This window comes from Rhinopithecus bieti, unplaced genomic scaffold, assembly GCF_001698545.2.
Source record: "Rhinopithecus bieti isolate Rb0 unplaced genomic scaffold, ASM169854v2 scaffold_35903, whole genome shotgun sequence".
NCBI lineage: Eukaryota > Metazoa > Chordata > Mammalia > Primates > Cercopithecidae > Rhinopithecus > Rhinopithecus bieti.
Window position 1 is genome coordinate 2,239,063 of NW_016815549.1, and position 15,679 is coordinate 2,254,741.

A 15,679-nucleotide genomic window follows, 5' to 3' on the forward strand; every position below is an offset into this window, starting at 1 on the left:
AATAAATAAATTAGATAGCTGAAATTTAAAATAAAAGATGGTTTGTCAATATTTGAGTGCTCAGGTGATAAACAGCAATAGAAACAGGTTAAAAGGTGAGATCTTTAAGAGATGTCCTTCTTTAATGTCCCTCATTGAAATGCTACTAAGGAATGTCTCATAAATGTAACGTGAATTACTCTGATAATACTAAACCACACCCACCATCTGTGCACAAACAGCTATTTTCTTTTTACAAGTCACAGGGAAAAAAATCCATGTGAGAAGTGTAATAAATCAGAATACTGGCATGAAAAGGCCATGCAAATAAAATTGCTGATGCACAAGAAACACGCACACCCAAGAGACATCTGGTAAAAAAGCAACTTAAGGTGGAAGGAGTTTGAGAAACCATGTTGTTAAGAAGGACACTCATCTTGATAGGCCTAAATTTAGACTTGCCAGCTGTGTTTTGGGTTACAAATCCTTCCAATCTGCCTGCTTATAATAATAAAAATGAGAAAGGCTTTCTGTGGAACACTGTTGAAAATGTGACTGGGGGAAAAGCCAGCCTCTGTCATATTCTATAAAGGGGCATACAACACTCTAATCTTGTTTGACATGATTTCCATCACTACATAGTATATATACCCTTACATACATATATCACAATTTATTTATCCATTCTTCTGTCTCTAGTTTTTCTACTTTGTAATGGTGCTGCCTTGAATATGCTTGTACTTCCTCAAGTTTTATATACTACAGAGTTATAGACTGACCTTAGAAATTTTACACATAATTTTATTTAACATAATTTTCCCTTCTGGCAGAAAAAAAATAAGAGTGGTATAATAAAAGAAAAAGTCTCTGTACATATGCAGTGCTAAAGTTAATCCAAGTTTACACATGTACCAGCTGAGTGAACTTGGTCAAGTAACTTTTCTGAGGTTCGGTTTTCTTACTTTCAACTTCTTAGAGAGGTCATAGCTCACCTTAGATCACAGAGGACTAAGAGGATAAAAAGATAATAAATGTGTAATACACAATGTCTGCTTGAAGGGTTTATATCAATTATCTCATGTAAACCTTACCACACTCCTGCAGAGCATATTTTTCCCCCTTGTTAGAAAGACAGAAATAGTATTGGTAAGTGCTCTTTCTTCTCTTATTTTCAGATTAAATTACTTGTTCAAATAGTAACTGCTATTAAGTGAAAGAAGGAGGATTTGAGCTAATGGCCAATAAGCTCAAGTATGAAAGGGGTCAAAATCTTACATTGAAATATGACAGGAGTCCCTAGGACTCATCACTGAATTCACTTTTTTCAATTTCCCACGAAGTTAAATAAAAATCTAAAGCAAGAATAAGTAAATGTACGTAGTCAGTATACAGCTCTGTAGCATACAGAACGTGAGGAAGTACAAGTGTATTCAAGGAAGCATTGTTGGAAATTAGAAAAAAACTAGAAACAGAAAAATGAATAAAGAGTGAAATAGGCATATAAGGGTGTACATACTACAGAGCAATGAAAATAAACTACAACTTCATACAGCAATGTGGCCAATTCTCATAAACTAAGTATTAGGAGAAAAAAAGCAAATCATAGGAGAATTTGCACAGGATGGTATCATTTTTTAAAGTCCTAAAACATTCAAGGCTCCCAAATCAGTAAATCTTTAAAATATATTACTTCAAGATACCTATATAAACTTCCATAAAAACCAAACAAATAACAAACATAAAATTCAGAGTATCCATTTCTTTTTCATAGGAGAAGGATAATCTACGGAGGGGAACACAGGGATGTCAAAATTTTTGAATGTTTTATTTCTTAAACTGAGGAGTGGAACATGGATGCAAATTTTATCATTCTATTACCAAGAATCTGCAAAAATTTTCTGTAACGGGCCAGATGATAAATATTTGGGGCTTTATAGGCCATCTGGTTTCTGTCACAACTTCTCATCTTGGCCACTGTAGTGTAAAAGCTGTCATAGACAATACACACATAAATAGGTGTGACTGTGTCCCAATAAAACTTTATTTATAAAAGGTCAACCAAATTTGGCCCACAAGCTGTTGCTTGTTCTGGCTTTACACTATAGATATTATATAGACAGCTATATAATACAAACAGATATTTTATAAATATGTATATTGTTTCATATGTATGAAAATATTACATAATAAAAATCATTTTAAAAGTTTTCAAAAGGTATGTTTGAGTAGGATAAGTATATAGTGTCTTTCCACAGTTTTTTTTTTATTTTTGTTTTTTGTTTTAGAGACAGGGTCTTGCTCTTTTGTCCAAGCTAGAGTGTAGTGGAGCAATCACAGTTGATTGTAACCTCAAATTCTTGGGCTCAAGAGATACTCCTTCTTCAGCCTTCCAATTACCTAGGACTATAGGCAGGAGCCATCACACCTGACTATTTCTTTAAATTTTTTTGTAGAGACAGGGTCTCACCATGTTGCCCAGGCTTGTCTCAAACTCCTGGTGTCAAGCAGTCCTCCTACCTCAGCCTCCTAAAGTGTTGAGATTATAGGAGTGAGATACCACACCCAGCCTCTTTTCAGTTTTCTAAAGAAACTTAGAAATAAAAAAAAATTCTCTTGACAAGTGGTAGGTAGGCAGAGGTAAGTTCCAGATTTGCAGCATTTCCCTTTCTGCTAGGGACATTTTTTACACTCAGATATATACACTCACAAATCAATGTTTTTAATCACCACAATAAAGACAACGCCATATATAAGCAAGAACAAATCAACAACAACTAAAATACTAAGGCTGAAAGGTAGGCAAGGCTCCCCAACTAAGCACATCCTCCAGCACACTGGTGCAGTTCGCACGTGTGCCTCAGCAGTATGTCATATTACTGCATGTCAAAAATATTTTAAAGCCACGAATGTGAAATCTACAAACGATAAAATGACCTTAAAATAAGTTTGGGGTAATAGATACACACATAAAACACAGTATCAGCCAACTACCCAACTGTGTTTCAGTGATGACTAACTGGAAGCAAAACAAACCAGGGAAAACAATTACTCTAACCAGAACTTCTGAAGAGGTTTAATGTATGTCCTACAGACAGATAACGCTGCAGACCCAACTCAGGAATGTAATCAAAATGGTTTTAAGGAGCACAACCAGCTGACTGTGCCCTAAATAGGCATGGCAAAAATGGATCCTGTCTTACCGTAAACCACAACTCTTCCCCTAAACCAAAGTGTTGTCTTTACAGATATTCTCCTATCTGTAAGGGCCTAGATATCTAACTCCACCAACAAATTGACAGAGCATTTCTCAAGAGACAATATATGCTTATACATATATTGGGAAAACCAGTCGGTGATTAAAACAGATTCACCAAACATTCTAATCTCCCAGGAATTCTAAATTGCCTGGCAGATATTACATGTAAGGACTCACTCCAAGAGAGAATTATGCACATATTGTATCACTTAAGAAACAATACTGTTGGAAGTGATACCAAAATTCTGGAAATTTAAAAACATGTGCTCTAATTATTTCAAATTAAAAGTACCCTACCCTCCTAAGTTTTATCTCCATGGAGCCTTTATATCCACAGAAAATTTTTCCAAACTTTCCATACTTAACTAAGTAGATGTATATATAGCCCTATCCAGATTATCAATTTATTGCTACAATATTTTCCCCTAAATAAGTATAGGTTCCTCAAAGATAGAAACCAGTATATTTTTGTGATCCTCTGAAGATCTCACTACAAATTCAAAGTGGCTGCTTACACAAGTCAAAAACAAAATATTAATCTTATACACCATAATAGTAAATACTGAGCATTTTCTAAGTGCCAGAGACTATGTGCCTTAGCAACATATACATACATTATTTCATTTAATCCTCTCAACAATTTGATAGAAGTATAATTATCATTGTCCATATTTTACAGTTGAATAAATTTGTGGTATAGGGATGATAATCATTCTCCCCAAATCACTCATCTCTTAATTTATAGCAAGACTCAACCACCCTCACCATCCATATGCACACAAAAAGCACTCAGTATAGTATTTTGATTTCATTTAACAAATGTTCACTGGATGTCACCCATGTGTCAGGCACTGGGCTGGGGATACAATAGTGGCCAAGACTGGTAGAGTTCCTGCTCTCATGAAGCTTATACTTTATTTGAGAGGGAAGGGGAGGGTACATATAATGAGCAAATAAATATATAGATAAGTAAGATAATTTCAGATAAGAAGAGTAAGTGTTAGGAGAAAATGGAGCAGGTTGTTGGATAAAGGGGCTGAAGGGAGCAGGAAGAATGTTTTCCATAGAGCTGTCAGGGAAAGCTTCTTTGAGGAGGTAACACGAGAAGGAGTCAGCCATACAAAACACTTGGAGAGCAGGATTGCAGTAGGATCGATCAATGAGGTCCAAGGCAGGAAGAATATTTGAGGAACAGAAAGGAGACATATGGCTGGAACACAGACTATAATGAAGGAATGACCAGCAAAGCTCATTTTCACATTTGCTGCGTCAGAATTCAAGTATTCACATATTTTATCTAATTGTCTTTTAAAAAGGGAGGAGCACTCTATGATAAATGAATGATACCCCTGAAAATTCCAAAGTAAAACATTTGTTGCACAACTAGAGATTGTTAAGCATCTGTATGGTCTTATTCAGACTCTTCATGAGCATTAGCCAATTGGTGGTGATTAATCATATCTAATGCAGCTCCATTAATCTTGATTACACTTGAGTAATTTCTTAGTAGAAAATTTTATTTCTTGTATTTAATACTCTATTTTAAATATTTGGTTTTATTTATTCAGAGAGGTCCAAGATGCCATTTGCCTCTAACTTTGCCACAAAACCATTGTTAGAGGTGGTCTGATTGTTCCTAACGATCCCTCTTCTTTTTGTGACAGGATTACATCTCCTGGCCAGTTGCCAGGTGATTTTCAGAGCCTCCCAATTGGTTTGGCCAGTTACTTGCTTTGGACAATGGCAGTATCTGCATAGAAGATCTGGGAGCCATTGTCTATTTCCACCAGTGCTCATATTATTTTCCCTCTGTCATAGGAGTGGCATGTCCCAGTCAGAGGTTACTGCTTCAGTCTTGATCCCAAAATGAAGAAGACATGTGGAACAGAGTCAAAGCCTAGAGCAGAATCACAGTTTAGCCACAGCTGACAGATACACGAGCAAGAAAGAAAAGTAATTGTAAGCAAGCCACTGAAATCTCGAGGTTGTACTGCAGCATAACCTAGTGAAAGCTGATGAAGATAGCATTCAATGTTCAAATTAGATTACAAAATACACATGGACATTTTTCTCAGAACAAATTAGAGATTCGTTTTATCTAATTTCCAAGATTCATATACCAAGAATTTGCCATTTGTTTCTGGTAACACATAAGGCTTTCATTTTCATTCCAAACAGACTTTTCTCTTAATATTTCAATTTAAATGATTAAGCTTCTGTTTACTTTAAAACAAAATGTATCTAAAATAAAACTATGATATAAAATCATTTTGTAATAGAAATGAACCTAAAATATGACAAATGAAAGAACCTCAAAATTATGATAAAGCATATATGATATGACTCTATTTATTTGCAATTACCTAAAAAGACAAATTTATATAAACAGAAAATTTAGATGAGTGGCTTTTGTCTGTGACAGAGAGAAAACAGAGATTAACTGTAAACAGGCATAATGGATCATATTGGGGAGATGAAAATGTTCTAAAACTGGTTTATAGTGATAGTTGTACAATTGGTTAATTATCTTTAAAATAATCATTCAACCAAAATGGGTGAATTTTATGGTATATAAAATATACTCAATAAAATTGAATTTAAAAAGAAAAAAAGAGCATGTCATATAAAAGCATTTCTCAATGTCAAAAAATAAGACAATTTTCTATTTCAATGTTAAAACTGTTGGTTTAACCCTATGTTTTAACATAAGCAGATTTTTATGTCAGTATTTACTAATAATTTTAATTGTCTTTTTTGTTAATACTAGAGGTAACACTCTATTATCCAGCTTGATTGATATACACAATCCAAAGTTAATAAAATATTCTGTTTAAAATAAGCAAAATCTTTTAAGCATATAACTCTTTACCTGTTTATTGAGAAAACTGTAAAGTATATACTTAAGGTGATTCCAATGTAAATGTTTAACTTTTAGTCTCATATCTTCTTTGGAAAGTGTGTGACACAAATAAACAAACATGAATAAAATAAATTTTGAACACCGTAACCACATAGCTATTGAATCTGCTTCCTTTTGATCACACTAGCTACTTGTAAAACTACAGCAGGCTATCAGTTCAGAGTGTGCTAGAGCATATTATCAGGACCCTCAAGGATACGAACATAAACTTTATCTTTAAAACTCATGGAAATAAAGTATTCTTTTCAGAGTACACTAAGTTTAAATCTGGAGTCTTTTAATATCATTTTCTCAAAATATTTGTCATAACTTTCCTCATTGCTCTTGACCAATAAATAAATAAACACCGTCTCTGCATAAAAGAGCTGTAGCTCTTTCCTATAGGTCCTCACAATTTTTTTTCTTTGTTTAGACAACATCCAATCCCCTTTTCAAATACAGGCATGTGTCGTTTAACGGTGGGGATAGAAATGCAGCCTTAGGAAATGTTGTCATCGTGTGAACATCATAGAGTTCACTTGCACAAACCTAGATGGTATACCCTACTTCACACATAGGCTATATGGTACAGCCTATTGATCCTAGGGTACAAACCTGTACATGTTACTGTACTGAAAACTGTAGGCAGGGCTGCAACACATGATTAGAAAACGTACAGTAAAAACACAGTATTATAGTCTTAGGCAGTCCATCATTGTCCAAAACGTTCTTACACAGCACACGACTACATAACATTGGCTATAGTTTCTGCTAGTGCCTGTCCCTTTCTGCACCTGCATTTCCAGCCTTTACATCTACTCTGTGAGCAATCTAATATTCAAGATTGCACTTCTTTCCTGCCAGAGTTGGTTTCCACTGCTTGTAACCAAGCTCCCCAAGACAGGTGCTATTATAGCATTAATAGCTTAATATGTTTTTTTCTTTTTCAAGTAAAAGAAGGTTTCTAAATTATTATCTTTGGATTGTTTATGCTTCATGTTTATTTCTTCTAATATAATCTAAATGGGGGATTTTGTTCAGGATTCAGGCTCAACATAGCTATCTGTATTATCAAACAATAACATTACTCACCATTAATTAAGACTAATTTAATTCTATTTAGTTTAGTATCCTGACAGGAAAGACCAATATGATACAAACTGAATTCGCTAACAACAGACCACCAGCAAATTGCTGTAATAACTGTCTCTATAAATATGAAAAAAGTCAGAGGCTATGTCATTCATTAATGTATTTATTTTGTAAATAGAGTTCCTACTCTCCAACCTTCAAGGAGCTTCATCTATTGAAAGTAGACAAGCAATCAAGATTTTGGAAAAGAGAAATAATATCTATTTATAAGGCAGAATGTATTAAGCATCAGATGATTCGAAACACTAGTATGGAGAGCACAGACTGGAAAAAATTAATTCGAGCTGAGGATTGAAAAAGGTTCTTAAGGATGATGAGTAACAGAAAAGATTTTATTTCACTATCCTAACAATAAGTACACAAAAGTAGAAAAATACACAGTAAGTTCACATAGTGGCAAGTGGACCAACCTAGATCAGTGCTTCTCAAATTGTACGGTGGAAACAAATCACCAGGAATCCTGTATAAATCGGATTCCAGTTCACTGGGTCTGAGATGCCATTTGTAACCAGCTCCCAGGTGATGTAACAGTCATGGAACTGAACAGTGAGGCTCTCCAGGAAAGAGAGTGATGGTGAAGGAGAAGGCTGACAGCCTGATCATCAACAGCTGTGAATGGCAAAGGTGACAATATGATCAGAGCTGTGTGCTCCGGAAACGCTGATTTGTTGGGAACACATAGAATGGAGGCAGAATATTAAGAGAATGAAGACCTTATGAGGCTATTTTAATAGTTCTCAGAGGTAACCACATAACCACTCCAAACACAGGAAAGGAAACTGAAAGAAGGCACCAATTCCAGAGATACTAAAAAGGCAAAAATGACGGGGGACATTCAGATATATGAACAGACATGAAGAGTGCATGAGAGGGATGATTAGAAGGTAAACACTGAGGATTTTATCCTGGACACCTAAGGAATTATTACATCACTAGGAGAAAATTAAATGGAAAAGACAACGGGTTTGGGAAGAGAAATTAAGAATTGGAGAATGTCAGAACATAGTCCAATTTGGCCCTAAACTGAAGGGATGAATAGGCCCATCTAATTAAGACTTTCCACTGCTCTTACAGTTAAATTTAGTAAGTTAAAAATTCATTGGAACAGGCTCTTAGTAGTAAAAAAGGACAGTTCAACTGTCACACCCTCCTCTCCTCTGGGACAGTCATCCAGCTTGTTCTAGAACATTTTTAGTGACAGAATTCGTGATCCTGTTGGGTAATCCCTTTCATTTTGGAACCTTTAATTATAAATCTATTTTCTGAATAAGCCTGAAACTTCTCTATATTTTTTCACCCAGTGGTCCTAGTTCTGCCCTTCAAAACTGTAAACATTTAATCCACCTGGATCATAATAAGTCTTCAAAAGAAGTTATTAAAAGAATTAACCCATCTCTTCCAAGCTAAATCACTTTTTGTTCTTCCCCAGACTTTCCTCACAGGTCATGGTTACCCGAACATATCATCAGTGAAATCCCTTAGTTGATTCTGTTTCATGGATAGCAAATATATAACAAGACTGTTACTACTTCCTGTGCCAATGGAAGATCTTGTTAATGGATCTAAGCCCTCTTTCTAAGCCCAGACCAGATTTCAGCTCCATCTTAACACAGTATTCCAAAGAATCCATAACAAGGCACTGGCATCTGAAGATGAGACCATATTCCTCTGCCATTTTTTGACATCGACTGTTAACTCTCGTTTCAAAATGCTGAGAGTGGAATGGATCTTCAGAAGTGGCATGGACAGTTCAAATTACATTAAATTTAATACCCTATATGACCTTGAAAACACAGTGTTTAAATTCAATACCACGTCATTTGTGTATACTGGTTTTTCAGTCACTGAAAACCACTGGCGTTTTTGCACATAAAATGGTCCTATACAAGGTCTCCCCAAACTTATTCTGAAGTTTCCTTATTTTTTTGCTTTTATTGTTGATCATATATGCTACCCCAAAAAGAGAAACTGAGCTTTTCACCTTTCTACTTCACCTACCTAGACTTCCTCCCCAAGGAGAAATACAAAAGAATACTTAACCTATAAGAGAGCTATAATGGCACAGAGTGAAATTTTTTGTAAGAGAAACATAAATAGTCCTGGATCAACCCTATTTTGTTTTATTGTTTTTTTTTTTGTTTGTTTGCTTTTTCGTAATCATCAAAATAGTAAGGCCCACTAAGACAAGATCAGGATGTAGGCCTTAGGGAAAGGGGAACACATATATTAAGTCATGTAATCGTCATGTTAGTATTTATCCTCATTTTACAGATGAAATATCTGACGCATTGACATTAAGTAACTTGCCTTAGGCAACAATGCTAGTAAGCAGTGCAGCCAGGATTTCAAATGCAGGCAATGTAGTTAGAGTCCCTACTCCTGCTCAAGTGTGGTGGCTCACACCTGCAATCCCAACACTTTGGGAAGCCGAGGTGGGCAGATCACCTGAGGTCAGGAATTTGAGACTAGCCTGGACAACATGGCAAAACCCCATCTCTACTAAAAATACAAAAAATTTATATATACAAAAAAAAAAAAAAAGAATTGCTGGGTGTGGCAGTGTGCACCTGTAGTCCTAGCTACTGGGGAGGGTGAGGTGGGAGGATGGTTTGAGCCTTGGGAGGGGGAGGATGCAGTGAGCCAAAATCATGCCACTGCACTCTAGGCTGGGTGACAGAGTGAGACCCTATCTCAAATAAAAAGAAATGAGAGTTTCTACTCCTAACCACTAAGCCTATATCTTAATGGTATTTTTACTTACAATGACTAATGGAGCTTTCTTCAGAACTTCATATTTATGCCAATTAAATTTCATAGTCTACTCCTGAACACAATGTTCTAACTTATCAAAAGATTTGGAAAGCCGATTATGATATACAGACTATTAGCTATTGTTATAGTTACTACTGCTGTGTAACAAATCATCTGAAAACTTAGTCATATAAAATGATTTTATTGTTTTAGATTTTATTATGCCCACTGGTTTAGGCAGGAATTCAGGCAGCACACAGCAGAAATGTCTTGTCTCTCCTCCATTATATATGAGGGCTCAACTGAACAGACTTGATGGCTGAGGGCATGTGAATGCTGGAGGCTGAAATCATGCAGACATCTTCACATGAAAGCCTGCCACTTAATGCTGGATAGTGCCAGGGCCTTCAGCTGGGGCTGCTGACCAAGCATTTACATGTGGTTTCAATGTAACATGGGTTTCCTAACATGGAGGTTTTAGGTTGCATGTCTTACATGGTGCTCCAAAAAGCACAGTGTCCCACTGGACAACACAAAACCTACATTCCCTTTCATGATCTAGCCTGGGAAGTTGCACAGCATCACTTCCACCATATCCTATAGATCAAAGCAGTCATAATCCCACCCAAGTTCAAGGAAAGCAGCATTTATTCCACCTCTCCATAGGAGAGTGGCAGGTCACATCATACAAGAGCATATAGAATGAGAGATACTGACACAGCCACCTTTATTGAAAGTAACTCCACATTTTTGTACTATGTTCTATGACCCCACCCATCTATTTTCTGTGCCCTAGGAGGCTGGCACCTATGGATGACATCACCTTAGCAAGATCACTCAATGAGGAGTGCAAGCAGGAGAACCAAGGGTAGGAGAAGAGGAATTCAGGGAACATACCCCTTATTTCCTCCTGATTTGGCATGTTTCTGGCAGTAGCTACCTCTCTCTGTAAATACACTTCCTGAAGAAGTGTCCCCATCTCCACAGCTCCAGGTCTGACTGGTTTCCAGCAATGCTATTTCCATTTCTTGTCCCTTTAAAGCTAGGGACGCTAATAGTTTTTTGCCACTATAACTCTCTAAATGCCTCAGTATTCCTTGTATGTTCACTAACTCTGCCAATAATTCCATAAATAGTCCCCGCATTCAACTCTCATTTAAATCATTGGAGAGAATTCTGATTTTTATCAGGGTGATAACTGATACAGGCACACAACAGAAACCAAATAAAGACTGTTCAGAGAACACACGTGAGAAATTAGTAAGCAGGACTTCCTAATCTTTGTCTAATTATTTGATAGATGAATAGTACAATTATGCAGCTCCATCACTATACTGAATTTCCAAACTGACAAAGAAAAAACATATATAAAGACATGTATACATGTCTATGTTAGATGTCTCAACTTTATTCTTTCAAGAATAACCTTTTCAGCTGGGCGCAGTGGCTCACGCCTATGATCCCTGCACTTTCGGGGGCCGAGACCGGTGGATCACCTGAGGTCAGGAGTTCGAGACCAGTCTGGCCAACATGATGAAACCCTGTCTCTACTAAAAATACAAAAAATTAGCCAGGCATGGTGGTGCATGCCTGCAATCCCAGCTACTCAGGAGGCTGAGGCAGGAGAATTGCTTGAACCTGGGAGGCAGAGGCTGCAGTGAGCCAGGATTGTACCACTGCACTCCAGCCTGGGTAACAAGAGCAAAACTCCATCTCAAAAAATAAATAAATAAATAACCTTTTCTGAAGAAATGAGTGATTTTTTTTCTCAAAAGCCTTGCTCAATTAACTCTGATTTACCATAAACACAATCTTAAGTCTTTCATTATTCTTATAAAACATGTTAGCTTCTATTGATCATGTTTTTTTCAAAGTGTTTATAAACAACATACTAAATAATTCACTTCATGGCTTTCTTGGAGACTGAAATGAAACCTACTGTTCAGTACCTTCCAGAACTTCCTTTTGCCCATTATTTGTAAAACAATATTTACCTATCTCTAGCTTCAGGGAACCATTCCTGTATTTCATGACTTCTCAAAGATGACTAGTAGTGATGAAGATGATCACATCTGTAAGTTCCCTGATTATCCTAGATGATATATATCTCACTTTATGATCCTGAATATCTTTAAAGAGGCCAATGAGAGCTATCACTTACTACCAGATAAGCATCTCAGTGCTTCATTGTGGCCTAACCACTACTCTGTATCCACAGCTGTTTCTTCCATTCAGCATTCAATAAAAATAAAGGCAATTTATTTTAATTTATTGTTTTTCCCCCAAAGAGGAGAATTTTTTCCTTTAAATGTGAAGAAATTGGCCCTTTTTCTCCAGTTAAATATTTTGGCAGCCTCATCTCATTTTGACCTAGTTTTAAAATAATTCTTAGGCTCTTGTTACCATTTGTATCTCTTTTATTTTCTTTTTATTTTTATTTTACTGTTTTTGTATGACTGTTTCTGTTCTTCTAACATCTATACTCGTTCTTTTAAATCAATGTCCTCTGCATTCTCTTGAGGTTGGCATCATTTTCTGCTCCCTGGATTACATGAAAATTCAGAGCAACTTTGTTTTACTTTCCATCCCTCTTGATTTATATTGCCATTTAGAGTTTCTGTCCCATCTTCCCACCTGAACTGTAAAATTGTGATAGCAAGAACTAAATCTTGTATTTATTTTTTTAATCATACTTAACACAAAAATATTTGCCATGTACTTGTAATATGTTGTGGGAAAAAAAAAAGAAATAATACGAAGTTTTTTTGTTTTTCTTTTGAGACAGAGTCTCACTCCATCACTCAGGAGGGAATACAGTGGTGTGATCTCAGCCCACTGCAACCTCTGCCTCCCGGGTTCAAGTGATTCTCCTGCCTCAGCTTCCCAGATAGCTGGGATTAAAGGCTCCCGCCACCACACCCAGCTAATTTTTAAATTTTTAGTAGAGATGGGGTTTCACCATGTTGGCCAGGCTGGTTGCAAACTCCTGACTTCAAGTGATCTGCCCGCCTCGGCCTCCCAAAGTGCTGGGAAAATTCATACTCTTTAAAAAGCTTCTGGAAGAGGGCACCAGGCACATATTCACAAATAATCTAAGGGAATAAGGAGACTATAAAGGTGAATGTAAATTGAATATGCAGGTTGCCAACCTCAAAGTACTAAAGGGGAGGACAGTCTGCTTCGTAAGTAATTGTGAGATTCCATCCTAGGGTAGGCTGAACAGCAGTGGTGTTTGCTTTATAGAGGAGGAGGCAAGGAAGGGAGTAGTGGAAAGGGAAGGCCACGTGGAGCCGGCTTTCTTAAATTTGCTTGCTTAACTACAGATAACGGTTGAGAAATTCAACTTATTGAAATGGATAAAAGTGGCTAATTTTAAACTTTTCCAACTATTCTTTTTGGATTTTCACTAATATTATTATCTTTCCCTTAATCTATGTGGGCAGTTTCTACAGACGTTGTTCTTAACTTTTTCTAAGCATCCAAGACGCGCAGTTAACACTAACAAGCAGGGTGGACCCAGGTGTACGGGCTTATAGAGTTTCGAAAGTCCACTTTTAAAAGAATACAAAATTAGGTGGAAAAACAAATTATTCAGATGAGAAAAGAAATCTCAATAAATGATTGGAGCCATGGAGATCTAGATTCCTTAGTCTGAGAGAGCTTTAGGCAGTTCACCAGAAATGCTTATTTAGAAACGCTTCTGGCTGGGACCTGTCATTTCCTTCCCACCTAGAACATCTGCAACTCCAGCAACCCCCAACACGCCCAGAGGTCTAAGCAAACGAATAGCGCTGAAGCTTCAATTTCATTAGCTTCACCTTAGATCTGCCTCTGACGAGAGGACCTCATTTAAACATTGATTCTTAAGAGCCAGCTAGGACACTTAGAATCCGGGGAAAGAGAAACCACTTGACAAGTTTAAAACAATCCCAGGCACTGTGGCTTAAGTCTGTAATCCCAAACCCTTTGGGTGCTGAAGGTGGTAGAATCCCTTGGGCCAGAAGTTTGAGTCCAGCCTGGACAAAAAAAAAAAAAAGAAAACAGAAACCCCAATTTTCTGATACACTATTGCCATTTCCAACATCCCATCCCATTCCATTTTGAAAGTTTCACAATGCATAACCATAGACTAATATTCCTTGTCTAAACAGCAATGTAAAGAAGAAAAGAAAGTAAATCACCAACTGGCCAATTGTCGTTGATCTGAACATAAAGTATGTGTGGAATATAAAAAGGCAGCGTTTACCTTTTACAACTAAATATAAAATAATTCCATTGTTTTACTATTTAATAGAAAAGTCAAGAGCACAAAACTGTGATAGTCTGTTTAAATATCCGGAATACAAACCTGGGCCTATCATTCCATTTAACCCGAAGTAGGAATAAGTTTTACATACTCTTTTTTGGAGTCAGCGTATGCATGTCCACTTCCTAACTTGGATTTGCTCTCCCACAGTGAATGCGGTGGTTAAGAGGTCGTTTGCTTTACCTAACATCTCCAGGTAACATCAAAATGAACAGGCTTCTTAGTAATTAATATAGCGTTGTGATCTGAACTCAGGTCTTCTTTCAGCAGCAACCTGAGAAACTGGAGTGACATTAAACCTCCCTGCAAGAAAGGTATTTTTCTTTTCTAAAACCCTTTAAGAAATTACAGCCATCAGTCTACACGTACCAAAAGTCTACCACTAGCCCACACAAGTCAATTTCCCTCCAACTGTAAAATAAGGAAAGAAGAGCCTTTGGTCCATAAATTTCCCGGGGACAAGGAAAAACGAAAGCGCTGGCTGTGGGTTGGGTGGCAGTAGCTGACCATCTGAAAAATTCTTAGCTCCTCAGCGGAGGAGCTTCCTGTTAGAAACAACCGTTTTCTCCTGTTTAGGGAGATTTCCTCGAACCTATTCCCACAGGACCTGAGACTCACCTCGGGTGTCACCCAAGTCTCAAATCCACAACCAACAACACTAAATTAAGAATAATTTCTCTAAACTTGGCTAATCTTTCTCCCAGAGTTCAGGGCTGGCCTCGCCCGAAAAGCAGCTGGCGGGGGCGGTTTCGAGCCACCAAGCCTCCCAGGTTCGGGAGCTGCCGCGAGGAGATGTCTATCAGAGAAGCAGAAAGGGAAAACAAATCACAACTTTGCAGACTCCACGAAGCCACAGCCCCGCCACACGGAAGGTCAAAGTGCGGAGGAGGGAGCGGCTGCGGTTTGAGGCCCCGAGGCGACGCGGCCCCGGCTGCGGCCAGAGCTGGCAGGCGGGATCCAGCAGCCCGGGGGACCTCATCCGTCCCCAGCTCAGAGCCGCCGCCCCGGGAGGGCAAGCGCGCCAGAGGCAGCCGTCGGCGCAATGCTGGCAACTCCCGGAGTTGCCTTGGAAGTTTCCCGGGACTCGCCGCCGCCGACCTCACCTTGCTGAACACCTCCAGGTCGTCCTCGTCCTCCTCCAGATCCAGCACCTCCGCCTGCAACAGGGCGGAAGAGCCGCTGCTGCCCGGGAAGGGGGCGCTGCCCCCCGGGCTGTCCCCGTCGGCGCCCCCGGCCGGGAGGCCCGAGGAGCGCGCCTGAGATGCCCGGCGCTCGCCCTCCATCCCGAGAGTGCGCGGCCGGCTGGCCGCCACCGCCCCCGCCAGGCCGGCTCCCC

The 15,679-nt window shown here is 38.2% G+C and overlaps 1 protein-coding gene across 1 annotated transcript in view; it reads right to left on the reverse strand.

Moving 5' to 3' along the window:
* Window positions 1-15,673, reverse strand: part of SNX7 (sorting nexin 7) — a 115,412-nt gene extending 99,739 nt beyond the window's left edge. The window contains exon 1 of the mRNA XM_017853407.1: window positions 15,447-15,673. Coding sequence (XP_017708896.1) covers window positions 15,447-15,626 — 180 coding nt within the window. The 5' untranslated portion in view covers window positions 15,627-15,673. The remainder of the gene's footprint in view (window positions 1-15,446) is intronic.
* Between the last annotated feature and the right edge of the window lie 6 nt (window positions 15,674-15,679).